Below are 18,633 nucleotides of genomic sequence, written 5' to 3'. Positions count from 1 at the left end.
TGATGTAGAAGAATGTGCTTGTATTCTGCTTAGTGAAGCTACACTGGCCAAGTCATAACACAAGCCTATACAGGAGGATATTCAAGTTGAGATTCTTTGAGAAGAGACTGGGAGACCTTTCCTCCTATCTGCAACTGCCACAAACAACTGTGAGAATGATCTAAACTGTTTGTTAGTATTCTACTTGGACAGGACCACTCTCCTGATATCCAAAGCGTGGAGTCTCTCTTCATCCTCATGAGCATGAGGCTTCGGGAAGAAAGAAGGTAAGTACATTGCTTGACTGATACGAAAATGAGACACACCTTAGTAAGAAATTTTGGATGTGGACCTAGATAAACCTTGTCTTTGTAGAAGACAGTGTATGGAGGAGAAGACAGAGCATACAATTCACCTACTCTCCTGGCAGAAGTGATTGGCACCAAAAAGAGTACCCTGATAGAGAGACACAACAAGGAGCATATAGCTAACAATTCAAAGGAAGGAACCATAAGTTTTGACAACACCAAACTCAAGTCCCAAGGAGGAACAGGATGCTCCACCTGAGAGTACCACCTTTCCAAACCCTTCAAAAACCTTATTGACATAGTATTGGGGGGGAAAACAGAATTATCAATTGGAGTGTAGAAACCTAAAATAGCTGTTAAATGAACCTTAATTAAATGAATAGCCAGACATTGTTTCAGGAACAACAGATAGCTCAGAATATGATGTGGTGGAAACTGGACTTGGAAGACCTCTTTCTAGTGGGACAAGATGAAGAATCGTTTCCATTTAATCAGATAAGTATACTTAGTGTATGGTTTTCTATTCTTTAAAAGTGGATTTTGAATTTCCTTTGAACAAACTTCTTCCTGGGGCATTAACCACAGAGCATCCAGGCTGTCAGGTAGAGGACCTGCAGGTTGGGGAGGTGACTGTGGTCCTGGGAGACCAGATTTTGATCCAGTGGTAGAGTCAGCAGATCTTTGACCGAGAGGGACAGCAGAGTGGAAAACATTGCTGATGTCATGCTGGAGCTGCAACTTTGACTTGGGCATGAGCCTGCCTCATTTTCAACAATATTCTTGGTATGAGTGGAAGTGGAGCAAGTGTATACAAGAGCACGCTTGCCCAGGGCAACAGGAAAGGGTCCGTGAGGGACCCTGGACTGTGACCTTGTTGAGAACAAAACTGATTACACTTCCTGCTGACTTATGTTGCAAAGACATCTACACAGGGAGTCCCCCACAGCCACAAAACGGATGTGGCAATGTCCTGATGGACAGACCACTTATGACTAGTAAATGATCTGCTTAACCAGTCTGCCAGACCATTTTTCACACTTGCAATGTGAGAGGCTTTGAGGCTGATTGAACTGGCGATGCACAAGTCTCACAGCCTGAATGACTCTTGGCATAGCAGAGTCAACCAGATCCTCCTTGTCTGTAGGTACACGTAGACTTCTCTTGATATGAGGAAGGAAGACTTGACAAATCAGTTGAATGGCCCTCAATTCTCTGATGTTTATATGCAGAGTTAAATCCTGTATAGATCATAAAACTTGTGTCTGCAGAGAACCCAGGTGAGACCACCTGCCTGAGGGCAGAAGCATCTGTAACTAGGATTAAAGCTGATTGAGGAGAAGCAAATGGTACTCCAGGCACACACTTGAGGGGTCTGTCCCCCAGCCCAGCGTAGCCAGAATTTGAGTGGGCATTTGCACTGCCACATCTAGAGGGTGATGAATTGGCAAGTAAACTGAAGCCAGCCATCCTTGCCATTTCCTGAGATGGAGCCTGGCATGCTGGACTACATAAATGCATGAAGCCATACGCCCCAGAAGCCTGAGGCAATTTCATATTGTCATGGTGGGGATGAATTTTCAGGTCTAAAAGACTAGCCAGCATCTTCTGGAATTGTAATTGCAGGACAAATGCCTTGGCTTCTGCAGAGTTCAAGACTGCTCCTATGAACTATTTTTTGCACTGGAGACAGGACTTCTCTGTGCTGATAAGCAACCCTAGTGTATCAAAGATAGAATGGATGACTGTCACGCTGGACAGCAGCTGAGTCTTGGACTGGCCTCTCACCAACCAGTTGTCCAGGTAGGGAAAAACTTGAAATCTTGATTTTCTAAGAAATGCCACCACCACTGTCACACAGTTTGCAAACATACATAGGGAGCTGAACAGGCCAAATGGTAGGCATGCAAATTGGTAATGGCACTGGTTGACCATATATCTCAGGAATTTCCTGGGGCTCTGATGTATTGGCACATGGAAACCTGAGTCTTTCAAATTGATGGCAGCATACCCATCTCCAGAGAAGAGATAATAGAAGACAACATGACAATGTTAAATTTTATCTTTTTCCAGAGAGGTCTGTTGAGCTTCCGCAGGTCTAGCATGGGTCTCCTTTTGCTTTTAGGACCAGGAAATAGCAGGAATAAAATCCCTTTTCTATGAGAAACTGCAGAACCTCCTCTGTGGCTGCCAAATGGAGGAGAGATTGCACCTCCCAAAGCAGAGCTTCCTCATGAGAGTGGTCCCTGAAGAGAGACTGGGAAGGGGCTTGGATAGGGTGACCAGATAGCAAGTGTGAAAAATCAGAATGGGTTGGGAGGTATATAGGTGCCTAGCTAAGACAAAGCCCCAAATATCAGGACATCTCGTCACCCTGGGCTTGGAAAAAGGGGGACAGAAATGAACTAAAGGGTGTATTTCAATTCCACTGTACTTAAGACCCACTGGTCTCCAACGATTTGAGACCAAGCACTTGAGCAGGTAGATAGCAGGCTGGTAAACAGAGGGATAGGATAGGCTGCATGCTGTCCTTGACATAAACATAAAAATATTTGCTTAGAACTCCTAGTCTGTCTGGATGAACTAGAAGCTGCTGCAGAAGAAGGGGGGAGTTTTCTCCAGTAATCTCTGTTCTTTTTCCTCATTGGGTCATGGTAGCGAGGAATGAAAGCAACTAGTGATGTGGTTCCTGAGGACAAAACTGCTTTTAAATGCCCGAATATCAGGCCATGCAGCCTGTCAGTCTGCTCAGAGAAGAGTGACAACCCTTCAAAAGGAAGGTCTTGTATGGTCTGTTGGACCTCGAGGGAAACCTGGCAACTGGAGACATGAACATTTGTGAATCATAATGGCTGATGCCGTGACCCTAGCAGCAGAGTCGGCAGTGTCCACCCCCACCTGAAGTGAGGTTCTAGCCACTAATTTACCTCTTCAACAAGGCAAGAAATTCCTGTCTTGCATTCTCTGGCCATCTGTCTCTTTTAATATACCAAACCTCGGAAGTTGAAGTCATAGCACCCTAACAACCCCTGCAGTTAGCAATCCTGAAATGCAGGCCAGCCATAGAATAAAGCTTTCTGCAACAGGTCAAGTTTTGTAGCAGCCTTTGACTGCAAGGTAGACAATTGTTGCCCCTGGTGCTTTCTCATCGGCAGCTGAGACCACCAGCAACCCCGGAGAGAGGTGGGTGCAGAGGTGCTCAAACCATGGAGAGGGCTTGACAAAGGTCTGGCTGGGATGATTTAGTTGGGATTGATCCTGCTTTGAGGACCAGATGACCTCCTGAGGTCTCTTCCAACCCTAATCTTCTATGAGGGTACATGATATCTGCGCTCAGCTCACTCTGATGTGGGGGAAGGAAAGATAGAGTCCACCACAGAACCTTGGTGGGCTCCAGGACAGCTACATTAATCAGAGCGCCACCCAAGAAGTCTAGCAGTTGCTAAAATGTCAATCAGCCTGTGGAATGACAAGAAAATCTCTTCCAACTGGATAGCCAAGGCAGAAACCACCCTTTTTAAAAGGTCCTGGTGGACCCTCTAATCATCTGAGCCACTGCCTCATCAGGTAATGAAGAGGACAAAGCCATAATCGGCTGAGGTGGAGCCCCCTCTGGCCTTTCAAAGGGAGAGTCGCCTGAGCAATATCTTCCTACATGGTACGAGCATCGTATTGGTCACTGACTCCTGGTGTACTTGGCAGGATGGTTCTTAACACCTACTTGATGTTACAGAAGTGGGTGGGCACAAAGAGTACCCAGACATCTGTGGGAATCCCAAAGCATTCCAGAATGGCACTGGGAAAGCCCAGAAACTCAATTACTTTTGGCCCATGGATCCCTACAGGCTGGCCTGGAAGGGCTCTACTGTGGATACAAGGAGTGGTAAGCCCTCTGAGGGAAACGGCAAGGTGCACGACACGACTGTGAGACGTATGAACAGACCTTTTAGTCTGAAGATAATCAGCCTCTTCTGACCAAGGCAGGCTGGGGGACTGATCCTGTCGGTGCCTGTGATCAGCGTTGGGAGCCTGCGGACAACGATACTGGAGAAATTGTCGCTGGCTTTCCTCTTCACAGCACTGTATGATAGACATTTGGATATCCAGAGGTGCCCACAGTACTTAACACAGTATTGTAGTAGCTGGCAAAGTGTGACCTGCAGTTGTCGGTACCGTGTGAAAAGACACCTGTATCACGAGCAACACCGGTACCTAGAGGCTGATCAAGTCCCTTGTCGCAGCAAATGCCTCCTGAGTTGATGGCACAAGGATAGCCTCCAGTTGGTGGGTAGAAGCAGACTGCACTGATTAGCTCGATGATGCCATCTCAGGGGATGGTCTTGATAATGCCTGTGCTGGAGTCGATGGTCTCAGCTTCAAATTGACTATTTCCATTGTCTGCATGCCTGCCAGCCTTCAGTACAGGGGATCGCCCTTTCACTGATGTTGAGTCCTTGGAGGCCAACTTGCAATGTTTCTCTCTCAGCTCTGAGGAAGACAATCAGTGCTGGGACTCAGCCAATACAGGTGGAGCACTCCTCACTAAAACCAAAGTGCTTTGGCACCCATTTGAAACAGGAAAGTCTCTCAGATGGAGGGAGCAGAGCTGAATCTATCAGGAGAAATTAAAGTCTGGCCTCCCTGTGTCTCTTGGTTCTAGTTTAAAGTCCCTGCAAATTTGACACCAATCGCTGACATGCAACTCTGCGTCACACTTCAGGCAACTTGGAGTGGGGGGGGCTCTCACTAGCACTGGTTTCTTGCAGGAGTGGCAGGGCTTGTATCCTGGTGACTGAGGCATGCCTTGGCAATGGTAACAATACTCAGAACAGGAACTGAAGTGTTTAAAAAGATAAACACCATAAAAAAAATTTAACTATCACTAACTAATACTATAAACTACTAACCTATCGGTGCCAGTAACAAGGACCTGTACTAAGGCAGAGATGATGTACTCCATCCAGGAACTTGAGTGGTGGCGATAGAGGTTTTGAGGAAATTCCTTGTACTCAAGTGAATCAGCTCTAGCCAATGCCTGGACTCATGTTAGCTAACTTTAAGGGTTAAACATTTCTTCAGTCCTTGGATCGTGAGAAATTAATCTCTATGTACCTTTGTAAAGGAGGAAAGAGATGTTCATTGTGCTTTTGCATAAGAATTATTCACAAAAAGAAAAGGAGTACTTGTGGCACCTTAGAGACTGACCAATTTATTTGAGCATAAGCTTTCGTGAGCTACAGCTCACTTCATTGGATGCATGCTGATGAAGTGAGCTGTTGCTCACGAAAGCTTATGTTCAAATAAATTGGTTAGTCTCTAAGGTGCCACAAGTCCTCCTTTTCTCTTTTTGCGAATACAGACTAACACGGCTGTTACTCTGAAACTTATTATGCAAGGCACTGCATTTAGCCGTATGGAGTGGAAATCTATCAACTGCATGAAAAAACTTGTACAAATACAGACAGACATAGTCTTCCTTTCCAAATGCAAACAGATGGACATCGTACCAAAAGGACTGAAGATAAAAAATCCATTACAATCTACATACCACACAGACTATGCTGACAGCTTGTGCCACATGCTCTCAAAGAAACTGCGGAATCACCTGATCAACATCCTCTACAGCAAACAGGGAAAGATTAAGAATGAGCTCTCAGAAATGGATACTCTCATAAAAAAACCCAACCTTCCACACAAACTTCCTCGTGGCTGGACTTTACTAAAACTAGACAAGCCATTTACAACACACACTTTGCTTCTCTACAAAAGAAAAAAGACACTACACTTTCTAAACTACTACATGTCACAAGGGGCCACAGCAATGGTTCCCTCAACCCACCCAGCAATATTGTTAACCTATCCAACTATACTCTGAGCCCAGCAGAAGCAGCTGTCCTATCTCGGGGCTTCTCCTTCTGCCCCTCCACCCCCACAAACATGATACAGTTCTGTGGTGACCAAGAATCCTATTTTTGACGTCTCCGACTCAAGGAATATTTCCAACATATCTCTGAACAACATACTAATCCACAGAGACCTCCCTACCAACACTACAAAAAGAAGGATTTTAGGTGGACTCCTCCTGAAGGTTGAAACAGCAGACTGGACTTCTACGTAGAGTGCTTCCGCCGACGTGCATGGGCTGAAATTGTGGAAAAGCGGCATCACTTGCTCCATACCCTCAGCCGTGCAGAACACAATGCCATCCACAGCCTCAGAAACAACTCTGACATCATAATCAAAAAGGCTGACAAAGGAGGTGCTGTTGTCATCATGAATAGGTCGGAATATGAACAAGAGGCTGCTCAGCAGCTCTCCAACACCACTTTCTACAAGCCATTACCCTCTGATCCCACTGAGAGTTACCAAAAGAAACTACAGCATTTGCTTAAGAAACTCCCTGAAAAAGCACAAGATCAAATCTGCACACACACACCCCTGGAACCCCGACCTGGGATATTCTATCTAGTACCCAAATCCATAAACCTGGAAATCCTGGGTGCCCCATCATCTCAGGCATTGGCACCCTGACAGCAGGATTGTCTGACTATGTAGACTCCCTCCTCAGGCCCTACGCTACCAGCACTCCCAGCTACCTTCGAGACACCACTGACTTCCTGAGGAAACTACAATCCATTGGTGATCTTCCTGATAACACCATCCTGGCCACTATGGATGTAGAAGCCCTCTACACCAACATTCCACACAAAGATGGACTACAAGCCGTCAAGAACACTATATCCCCGATAATGTCACGGCTAACCTGGTGGCTGAACTTTGTGACTTTGTCCTTACCCATAACTATTTTACATTTGGGGACAATGTATACCTTCAGATCAGCGGCACTGCTATGGGTACCTGCATGGCCCCACAGTATGCCAACATTTTTATGGCTGACTTAGAACAACGCTTCCTCAGCTCTCGTCCCCTAACGCCCCTACTCTACTTGCGCTATATTGATGACATCATCATCATCTGGACCCATGGAAAAGAAGCCCCTGAGGAATTCCACCATGATTTCAACAATTTCCGTCCCACCATCAACCTCAGCCTGGTCCAGTCCACACAAGAGAACCACTTCTGGACACTACAGTGCTAATAAACGATGGTCACATAACCACCACCCTACACCGGAAACCTACTGACCGCTATTCCTACCTACATGCCTCCAGCTTTCACCCTGACCACACCACATGATCCATCGTCTACAGCCAAGCTCTGCGATACAACCGCATTTGCTCCAACCCCTCAGACAGAGACACACACCTACAAGATCTCTATCAAGCATTCTTACAACTACAATACCCACCTGCGGAAGTGAAGAAACAGATTGATAGAGCCAGAAGAGTTCCCAGAAGTCACCTACTACAGGACTGGCCTAACAAAGAAAACAACAGAACGCCACTAGTCGTCACCTTCAGCCCCCAACTAAAACCCCCCCAACGCATTATTAAGGACCTACAACCTATCCTGAAGGATGACCCAACACTCTCACAAATCTTGGAAGACAGGCCAGTCCTTGCGTACAGACAGCCCCCCAACCTGAAGCAAATACTCACCAGCAACCACATACCAAACAACAGAACCACTAACTCAGGAACCTATCCTTGCAACAAAGCCCGTTGCCAACTGTGCCCACATATCTATTCAGGGGACACCATCACAGGGCCTAATAACATCAGCCACACTATCAGAGGCTCGTTCACCTGCACATCCACCAATGTGATATATGCCATCATGTGCCAGCAATGCCTCTCTGCCATGTACATTGGTCAAACTGGACAGTCTCTACGTAAAAGAATAAATGGACACAAATCAGATGTCAAGAATTATAACATTCATAAACCAGTCGGAGAACACTTCAATCTCTCTGGTCACGCGATTACAGACATGAACGTTGCTATATTACAACAAAAAAACTTCAAATCCAGACTCCAGCGAGAAACTATTGACTTGGAATTCATTTGCAAATTTGATACAATTAACTTAGGCTTGAATAGAAACTGGGAGTGGCTAAGTCATTATGCAAGGTAACCTATTTCCCCTTGTTTTTTCCTACCCTCCAGACGTTCTTGTTAAACCCTGGATTTGTTCTGGAAATGGCCCACCTTGATTATCATACACATTGTAAGGAGAGTGATCACTTTAGATAAGCTATTACCAACAGGAGAGTGGGGTGGGAGGAGGTATTTTTTCATGCTTTGTGTGCATATATAAAGATCTTCTACACTTTTCCACAGTATGCATCCGATGAAGTGAGCTGTAGCTCACGAAAGCTTATGTTCAAATAAATTGGTTAGTCTCCAAGGTGCCACAAGTACTCCTATTCTTTTTGCGAATACAGACTAACACGGCTGTTACTCTGAAACCAGGAACATACAGTGTGCCATCAATCCTTCTCCTGCTCTTGGCATCACCACTCTGCCTACAGCATGATCCTATCATGGGGGCCATACAGAATGGCAGTAGAGGGTCACATAAGTTTGCACTGCTCTGAAAGAATTACACATGAGTCACAGTGAGGGCTGGAATCTGGCCCAATATGAGAATAGAAAACAAGTGATGATATGGTACCTGAGTGCATGGAGCTATAAACAAGCTGTCAATGTGGCTTGGGCATTTCTTTAAGAGATAACATATGAAACCAGCTATGTCAGATCCTCATGTTCACTGTCTAGACAACTGTGCTACCTTATAGAACTCCCATCCATTTTATTCTTAACACTAGAGTGTGTGAACCAATACAAATTATTCTAACTAGGTACTTCATGTATAATTCTAGCAAAACAAATTTTAAAAGAAACTACCAGGTGACTCTTATCCTGACAATTCTCATACTGATAACCGTTTGTGTATATATTTTCCCGTAACCACACTTGACATCTAGGTGAATCTGTTGACATTACCAATCTCGATAGCATTCCTTAAATGTTATTTTCTAGGTGAGAGGTCATGTTCATACCAGAGAGTTTCATCCTCAAAGTGCACTTAGAGCAGACCTCCATAAAAGAGAATTCCAGAATTCCATGGCCATACTCGAAAGTTTAAGAGTTATAAACTCTGTATATAGTTAGATAAAAGTCCCATTTTCTAAGTCTAGTCAGAAGTTCTACCCATTGGTTTGATCACAAGATCCTGTGGCTGCTTTTCCCATTAGAAGCAAAGAGAAATGAATTTTAATTTTCAGCTTCCAACATCTCTAAGATTCCCACTCCCCAACCTTCTAGAACCAACTCTAATGGAAGAAAGGGGAAACACCATCTGCCCCATATTCAACAGCGAGAGTACCTTAAACACTGCTCTCTGCTCAGATGGGGCACCTTGCATTCCCTTCCATATCTTAACAAACTTGATTCCTCCTGTGAAGGGAAGCAGCTGTTCCCCACCAACATCCAAAAAGAGGAAGCAAGTTAGTAATATCCTTTTTTGCCCATACAAGTTTCTTCTTCTACAGAGTGGGCAAGGATGATGGGAAGAGAACACTGCTAGTAAACTCCAAAAATAGATGAACATACAAAATGGGTACTACTCTGTACTGCATCTGTTGCCCTAAAGAGGCATAATAATCTGAAGCCAGAGATCTTCCAGATTCTAGAAAATAAACCACCCTGGATATGAGCATAGACATGATACACTGCAGAGAGAAATAAATGCATTATGTAAGCACCACTCACATTTCCATCATTGAGTAGTGTTTTAAACATAGCAAATTCTTTTAAATTACTATAGTATGCACTAAAGAAATCCAACGTATAGTATTAAAACATAGAAAAGATGTTTGTGCTTTTATTTCACAGAAACTCAGCTGAAGTGGAACTGAGATATGATTGAGTGGCCTAAACTAAACCAATGGGGACTAAAAACAATGCTAGACCTCCAACCAGCATTTTAGAACAAATATCTTGGTCATATAGCTACTGGGATGGAACTGATATCAAATATTTTGTCTAAGTGAAAAAAAATAACTCTTAAAATCATCATGTAGCTGTCAACTGAAGTCAATCTATGCCAGGATATTGCTTCCTACATGCAAGTGTAAAGTTTGACTTGAGTTTGTTGATCACAAATCAAAGGTTTTGACTTTTACCACTTCAGGCATACAGTGTTAAGATGCTGAAACAGAGTGAGCTTTTCCATGGCCAAATTTTTGAAAATTTTAATCTGAGAGTTAATTTTTAACCTTAAGACCATTACTCTTAAAAGTTAATTGAATATGATCCCTCCTTTAGCTCTGCATCTGTACAGAATCTGCCCCATACAGATCTGTACAGAAACTTCAATTAACTTGCAGTGGCTGATCCAATTTATTTATTTTTGAATTTATTTAGTGCATCTATTAACACTCACTCTGAATATGTGTAAAACCTGAATCACTTACAGTTAAAACACAACATGATTAATCCAATTCACAGAGCACTTCTGCCTTAGGAAAAGCCAAACAAAATTAAGGATACTTGAGAAAACTGAAGCTTATTGTTTCATATACTGTGCTAAAAATATAAATTGGATGAAATTTTGAAGAGTGCTTAAGGGCTCGGTACTTTGGATAGTCTTATCCAATGTGTCTTGTTGGGAAAAGTTATCTAGGAATGACAACTTTTTTTAAACTCATAGTTCAAGATAGGCTTTAGTCTGAAAAGTCTACATATCTGTTTCCAAACACGGTGAACAACAAATAATATGCTTGCACCATAAACATTTTATAAATACTTATATCCAGCTGGTCGCGTAAGAAATGGGAAAATAATTTAGACTTGACAAATTTAATCAGAACTGCTTTTACACATATACCATTTTTAAATCATTAGGAACAATTTGGCTCAATGCCAATAAAAGAGGTTTTCCACCTTCCTTTAACGTCACTGGCCTCTAAATATGCCCTCAGGCAAAAAGCCTGGACAGATAGCCATTGCTTTGCTGCATTATCTACAGTCTGAGTGGTCGCTAGGTGTAGCTTTTTGTAGATCACATTACAGTAATCCTATGAGACAAAGCTATAATAACTATGGCAAGGTCCACATCTAAAAGGAGTCATGATTTGCTAGCCAACCACAGGTGGGAAAGCAAGAAGACACTAACTTGCTCATATAACCTGAAGAGGTAGAGGCAAAAAGCCACATAAAGGAAAAAATTAGGATTCAGAATTCTAAAGTAAAGAATTTCTCCTACCTCAGCTTTTGGGCTCAAGTCCAGATCTTTACTGTATTTCAAAACTATGGTCAGCTACAGTTATTTTATACTACTAAGCAGTTTATTCTGAATATGATTTCTTCACAGTTACATATTTTCCTATCAAAGCCATTTGACATAAAAACATTAGTCATGGCTCCACAGTTAAGGTTTGGGCAAGTTCTGCATTTGAAACAAGAGACTTAACTTGCATTATGAATGAAGGACGCACAGTATCTTCCCCAAAATTAAAGCTCTTTCTCGAAGTACAGAATGAATAAAAAGTTTTAAAATATTTGTTAAGCAAATGTTTTTCACTATTTACCAAATTTAACATACATGTATTCATAAGTACTGCTTTCATCTATGGGTTACAAGTCAAAAAAAGATTTAAATTTTCTTTCTACATCATTTTTCCTGGTAGGAACAGTACACTTAAGATATCTGAAGTGAAAAGCTTAATAAATATTCTCCAACTTTCATCCGATTTGGCTTTCATATAGAAAACTGCTTCAGAGTTGCCATTGCAAATTCAGCTACAGGAACTGCAAATGGTTTTGGGAGTGACGCACCATCATAGCCTTCCTACAAAGCAAAACTAAAAGAGGGATTCCATGTAGCCAAATATAAAAAACTTGTTAGCCTTTAAGACAAGGATCTATCTTACACAGAGGCTTCCATTTCACAAGAAAAAGCCACTGACAATATTGATGCTTGAACTGCACTAACATACCTATGAAATTTAGAATAATATAATAATGAATAAATATCCGCAACAAAGGGCAACTTTCTATTTTTATCATTTTTATGAGGGAATTTCTAAACAGAAGATAACTTTACTTAAATGTATAAAAACTAAACTTACTGTACCTTTTCTATAAGAAGACATTCCTGAATGCATTGTATCTAACAAGGGAAGAGTATTCAAGTTATATTTTTGAAAGTGTTATACAAATCTCATCTTCCAATGAAATCTTAGTGGGCTAAGTCAGTGGTTCTCAAACTCTCCAGACTACTGTACACCTTTCAGGAGTCTGATTTGTCTTGTTTACCCAAAGTTTCACCTCACTTAAAAACTATTTGCTTACAAAATCAGACATAAAAATACTAAAGTGTCACAGAACACTATTACTGAAAAATTTATTATTCTCATTTTTACCATATAATTATAAAATAAAGCAACTGGAATATAAATATTGTGCCTATATTTCAGTGTGATACTTGAGCCTGTTTTGCACTGTCTGAGGAAGCTATTGGCTGTAGCAAGCTTAGGCTACAGCCAGAGCTATCAGTCCTCACTTTTATAAACACCGAGTTCACAAATGAAATTAAAACATAAGTGTCAGTGCGCCACTGTTTTTCCTCATTAAAAGAGCCTCAGTAAGTTTAAAAGTGAAATTATGTTTATTTATGACAACTGCACTAATTTCAGTAACTAAATCATTTATATTTACCTTCTTAGGACATGGATTTCATTAATGAGTTGTTTTCTCATTTTTATTACTATATCACTTTTGGTAAATAAATTTGCTCTTTTTAGGTTGTTACCGTATCAGCATTCATCCTACCTTCAGACACACAGACATGCGTTACTCTTTGTCAAGTCACTTATCAAGATATGCACACAAACAGATGAGAATTTTACAAGATACATTGTATCTTGTGTCTGAAATCAATATTGGGCCTGAACACTTACAAACAGGATTGTAAATGTAATCAAGCTGTACTAGGGGTGAAGGAACTTTTACTCATTTCCTCTCCCCCCTCACCAAGGATAACCACATTTTACTTCCCCTTCCCTTCAAGGGATCGTATATTTGGCCTCCTCTTGAGCTGAGGCAAGTTGGACATGGATCCTATCACAGCACTCTCAGCAGCTGCCAAACTGGAACTATGATTCCTTGTATTGTGCTGCTGTGGAATCACTAGGCTTAACTATATTACAACTTTTTGAACTCACATAATAAAAATATATTTAGACCTTTCAATATTGGCCCATAGAGAGAGAATACATAATTCTGATTTATTATTTCTCGGTTTAACGTTTTGTATTCTACTGTACTACCCTACCATACAAGCATTTTTTGTTTATGCAATTAACCCAATGCTATTTGCACTTATTTTTAAATATTTTTAAATTCAAGCTTTTTTTTTTTCCCCACTCTCTATAAACTTTTTACAAGTGGCGTGCAACATGGAAGGCCTATATATTTTCTTTTATAATAAATCTTAAAAACAAAGCACTATTTACCATCTCTCTTTTGGAAAGTTCTTTACAATTTCATTAATGATTGGCTGGTAGCAGGAATCTCTCTCAGGTTTCCCCGTTTCACTCCAGTCTCTTACAAACTGTTTCAAAGTGGACTTTAATTTATCCATGTCAAACGTTGACGCTGGCACAATCTTCCCATTTTCCTGATTAAAGGGCAAATAAAAGTTAGACAAAAAATAAATCCAGAAATTTAAGACGTCAAACAACCTTAGCTTTGAATACTGAAACAGACATGCTGTAGCAGCTATATGGGTGGTTTAGTTGATAAAGCACTCGCCTCTCACCTCTGGGACCAGGGCTCAAATCCAGCTTACAGTCCTATATGAAATGAGTTTGGTGGTATCAGCTCAGCCCTCAATAGACCAGCGTCCACATCACAAAACCAATATATAATATAGCATAATTCAGCACAACTGGTAGTCCTTATTCAGGAAAGGACAAGGGGTGAGCTAGTATGGAGACCGAACAACCTCTCACTCTGAGAGGAAGGTCCCTCCAGGTCATTGATGAGGCAGCATGGAGAAGCTCACACTGGAGCTGCCCAGAACTGTACCCAGCCTATGGATACAAAAAAAAAAAAAAAAAAAAAAAAGACTTCAGTTTCCATCACTGCCAGTCCCTTAAGGTTCATAAGTGTAAAACTTCATTACAAAAATAGAAAAATGTAGATCAAGTAGGGGGAAAATTATGCTAAAATTTTACAGAACTATAATACCACAAATAGTTAACTTACCTAAAACCCATAGGTGATTAAGAATGGTGTAAACTAATGTACTACAAAAACATTATTTATGGTCAATGCAGCCAAGTGAAAAGTCAACTTTAAAAAAATAACTTGGGTACAGTTAGAACTCCATTGGAGTTCTATCATACTGATCTGTTATTAAGAGTAATTACTGACACTTGCCATAGCAGACAAGTACTGTTCTCCTGAATGATTAACTGTACCTATATTATAGAAAAAATAGCCAGAGATGCCTTTATTGAAAAACTATACAATATGTTTCAAAGTGGACTTTAATATAACATCATGCCTATAAGACATGCAAAGGTGAGGGGGCAGGGTAATTAAGCAAACATGAATTCATGGGGTGGGGGAACAAAAGAAATGGAAACCTGAAGTGAGAAAAAGAAATAAAAAACTAAAAAAATGTACAGAAATTTTTACTTCTGAAATATGAAAAGCGTCCAATTTTTTACATACATCTTCTCCATATTCTTTATTTTCAAACATATGTTTGCACTCGTTCACAATGGTCTGTAGGATCTCTTGATTATGATCAATGCATTTCCGAATCTTGTCCAGATGAAGAAGAAATTGAGGAAGTAGGTTTTGTTGGTTAACTGGGAGGGATCTAAACTGTCTCTCTGTTCTGTTCACTTGCTCATGCATATTAGTTCTAGAAAATAAAAAAAGTTAAAGTCTGTCAGTGTTTAGCTTCAACTATAAATGCAAAGAACTCACATTTGAAGACACCCCAGATTACAGCTACCACAACTTCTCCATCTTTACTCAAAAAGCTTCGATCTCATTTCACAATAATCCTCTAACCAAGCCAAAAAACCTCAATTCATAAGAATTTTATGGAGAATGTGGTTATTTTTGACTGCATATTATGAAGCAGTTATCTATTCCCAGATCTGTGCACATTAGCGTCACCATCAATGGCACTGGTTCACAAACTGAAGTCTACATTGGTTTTAATACCATTAGAAATTCATGGAAATAAGACTGATTCGGAAAACGGTTTGAAAATATCAAGCTTTTAACTGTGCATTGAAAAAGTAAAGAAAAATAATATTAGAAGTACACACGCTATGCTGCATAAGATACAAGGAACTCACTTCACTTTTAATATCACTATAAGGAAGAAGTTTTTGTCAATATATCTACCTGAACCATGATCCTTAAAGACTTATGCACATGCTTACCTCTTCACACTGAACAGTCCAATTAAATCAACAGAACTACTCACAATATGGAAAATTAAGTATGTGAATAAATCACTACACAATTGAGGCCTTAGTTCTCTACCCTGAACCCCTCATTAACAGAAAATTTAAGTACGAACACAAATTTCACTGTAACTACATAGGATAAAGTTGCTGTCTTCATTTTTAATTCTGATCTATACAATATTTTCAAATCAATGTAAATTAAGGGTATTCCATAGCAAATTTAAGAACAGAAGAATGTACATACTGGGTCAAACTAATGGTCCACCTAGCCCAGTATCCTGTCTTCTAACACCTTCAGATGCCAGATGCTTCAGAGGAAATGAATTTAAGAGGGCAATTTATCGAGTGATCCATCCCATCATCCGTTCCCAGCTTCTGGCAACCAAAGGTTTAAGGAGACCCAGAGCACGTGGTTGCATCCCTGACCATCTTGTCTAAAAGCCACTGATACACCTATCCTCCGTGAACTTATCTAATTATTTTTGAACCCACTCATACTTTTGGCCTTCACAACATCTCCTGACAACAAGCTACACAGGTTGACTGTGCATTGTGCAAATCTGCAGCTATTACTTTCGCTGTGTGACCCTTATTTCTTGTGTTACATGAAGGGATAAACAACTCTTCCTTATTCTCTTTCTCCACACCATTCATGATTTTGGAGACCTCTATCATATCTCCCCTTAATCATCTCTCTTCTAAACTGAACAGTCCCTGTCTTTTTAATCTCTCCTCACAAGGAAGCTATTCCATGATTTTGTTACCCTTCTCTATACTTCTTCCAATTCTAATACATCTTTTTTGAGATGGGGCGATGAGAACTGCATGCAGTATTCAAGGCATACCACAGGATTATGGTTTTTAATATATGAGAGAGAGGTATTAGGATATTTTCTGTCTTATTAGCTATCCCTTTTTTAATGGTTGCTAAGACAGTCATGTAGAGACATTCTCTCCTCTGAATTGGAACTCACTTCATTCACAGTTTACATGGGTATCTAAAACCACTCATTTCATATTTCTATATTCAAGCATTTGGACTGTTGAAGAGACACCCTTTAATTTCAATAACCTTGGTACAGTTTATAAAAATAAAGCTATTTGAAACATGTTTTATTGACACTAATTATTAAATATGGAGCTCATTTCAACTGAATCTGGTTAAAGCTCTTTTGAAAGAGATGGTCCTATAATTTAAAGATCATGAATGACACCTAACATTGTCCAAACAAGACCACTACACTATAATGGTCACAGATGTTAAGTTAGTCAATTGAAATATAAAAAGTATAATATGGATCATAACATCCCAAATCTGTTTCATGTATTTAAATTTGCTAAAAGGTTCTAAAGTGACGGAAGACATATGATTTCCAAGTTAATGTCACAAGTGTGGCTATAAACAGTTACTTTCTCTAGATCATTTATTTTTGGTTTAAACTATTTGATGTGTCTCCTCTGTTCTATACATCCGGGAGAAAATTATTTTTGAAGCTTTCTACTCTAGCTTATTGTTTTTTGAAGGGCCATAAAGCACTATTTTGGTAGGAAACCAAGCTCAGAGAGTTAGTTATATCCTTCAACGTCAGTACTGAATACAATGCTGTTAACTGGCCTGGTTTTTGCAGTGTTTTAATAGTCTGTAAAGTTCAATCTCAACAGTCCAAAATAAATGTTTATGAATAATTATGTACTTTTACATTTATTATCCAAAACTCAATCAGGTTCACTTCAAAAAACAGAAAAATGTGCTTCTCGCTTCATCTCCTGTAATTAAGCAACTTTGCCCGAAAGGGAAGATATGAAGATCCCTCAACACGCTTCTAGTATTTCTCCAGAGCTAACAAAGCACCAGCTAAACCAACATGCTCTGCTATCACTTCTATACATGCACTCAGCTCCACTTCTAAATAAGTTTGTATTTCCACAGTTATAAGAGAAAAACTAGAAACAACTGTCATGGGGGGACAGAGAGAGCGATGGGGAGCAGACACACACCTGTGGCGTGGGGGGTGGGAAGGGAGAGAAAGGGGTGCATGGGAGAAAATGGGCAGAAAGGTTATATAGGCAGTGACTTCCTGGCTCCACCCGGCTAGTTTCTTCGGGGTCAGGGCGGGGGAAGCCCAGGCCTGGGAATTGGGTAGGGGGTCTCGGCCTCGGGGCAGGGGGGCGTGCGGCGGGGTCTCTCGGATTCAGGAAACCTGGCGGGGGGGGGGGGGGAGGGAGTCCCTGGTCTTCCGCGGAGCAGGGTATCGGTTACCCGTAATATCGGAAGGCGTTGATGATTCTCCGGAAATGCTCCCCCTCCAGCCGCTCCTCCTCCTCCTCCTCCATCCTGCTCACCGTCCCCTGCTCCGGCTGCTTTCGCCTGAGCCGCTCGCTGCTGAACGGAACCTCCCCGTCGTCGCAGCCTGCCCGGTCTCGCCACGGCCGCTGTTCCCCCCCATCCCCTTCCCAGTCCCCCTGCCGGCGCCCCCTGAGCATCGCCCTGACCGAGGTGTGTCCTCCTCGCCTCAGGGCTGCGGCTGCAGCGGGAGCTGCCCCTTCCAGGACAGGCCGCACGCGGCCGACAACTCCGACGCTTTCCCCGCCCGCTTCCGGCACGAGCGAAAGAGGCGCGCGCGCGCGCGCGCGGCCTGGGCCGAGTACTTGCTTTATCTGACGGGAGGACACCGCCCTCCAACGGCGATACGCAACGGGCACGGTCCGCGCAGCCGCACAAAAGTCCGTCCGACCCCTCCTACCCGCTCGTGAGTTATCGTGAGACAACGCAAGAGAGAAGAGACGAGTCAACGGCCTAACCGCGGACTGTCGCGGGGGGAGGTGTCACCCCTCCCCTCTACTGGCAGGATCCAGGTCGGGTGTCGTAGACACCAGAGGGAGGAGAGCCGGAGGCGCCGGACTGCAGCCTGGCTGCAGCAGAGACGTCTCTCCCTGGCCAGAGAGCGT

The 18,633-nt window shown here is 41.9% G+C and overlaps 1 protein-coding gene across 3 annotated transcripts in view; it reads right to left on the bottom strand.

Moving 5' to 3' along the window:
- CARNMT1 (carnosine N-methyltransferase 1) overlaps positions 1 to 18,142 on the bottom strand; it is a 42,142-nt gene extending 24,000 nt beyond the window's left edge. For 2 of the 3 annotated variants that reach the window (XM_073345128.1, XM_073345130.1), the window contains exons 1-3: positions 18,028 to 18,142; positions 14,930 to 15,125; positions 13,705 to 13,868 (exon numbers count right to left, since the gene is read on the bottom strand). In XM_073345128.1, coding sequence (XP_073201229.1) covers positions 13,705 to 13,868; positions 14,930 to 15,125; positions 18,028 to 18,131 — 464 coding nt within the window. In that variant the 5' untranslated portion in view covers positions 18,132 to 18,142. Of the gene's footprint in view, positions 1 to 13,704; positions 13,869 to 14,929; positions 15,126 to 17,944 lie in introns of all 3 variants that reach the window. The other variant, XM_073345129.1, reaches the window with a different exon arrangement.
- Between the last annotated feature and the right edge of the window lie 491 nt (positions 18,143 to 18,633).

The sequence above is a fragment of the Lepidochelys kempii genome, chromosome 5 (assembly GCF_965140285.1).
Source record: "Lepidochelys kempii isolate rLepKem1 chromosome 5, rLepKem1.hap1, whole genome shotgun sequence".
Taxonomy (NCBI): domain Eukaryota; kingdom Metazoa; phylum Chordata; order Testudines; family Cheloniidae; genus Lepidochelys; species Lepidochelys kempii.
This window is presented reverse-complemented; position numbering and strand designations above follow the sequence as displayed.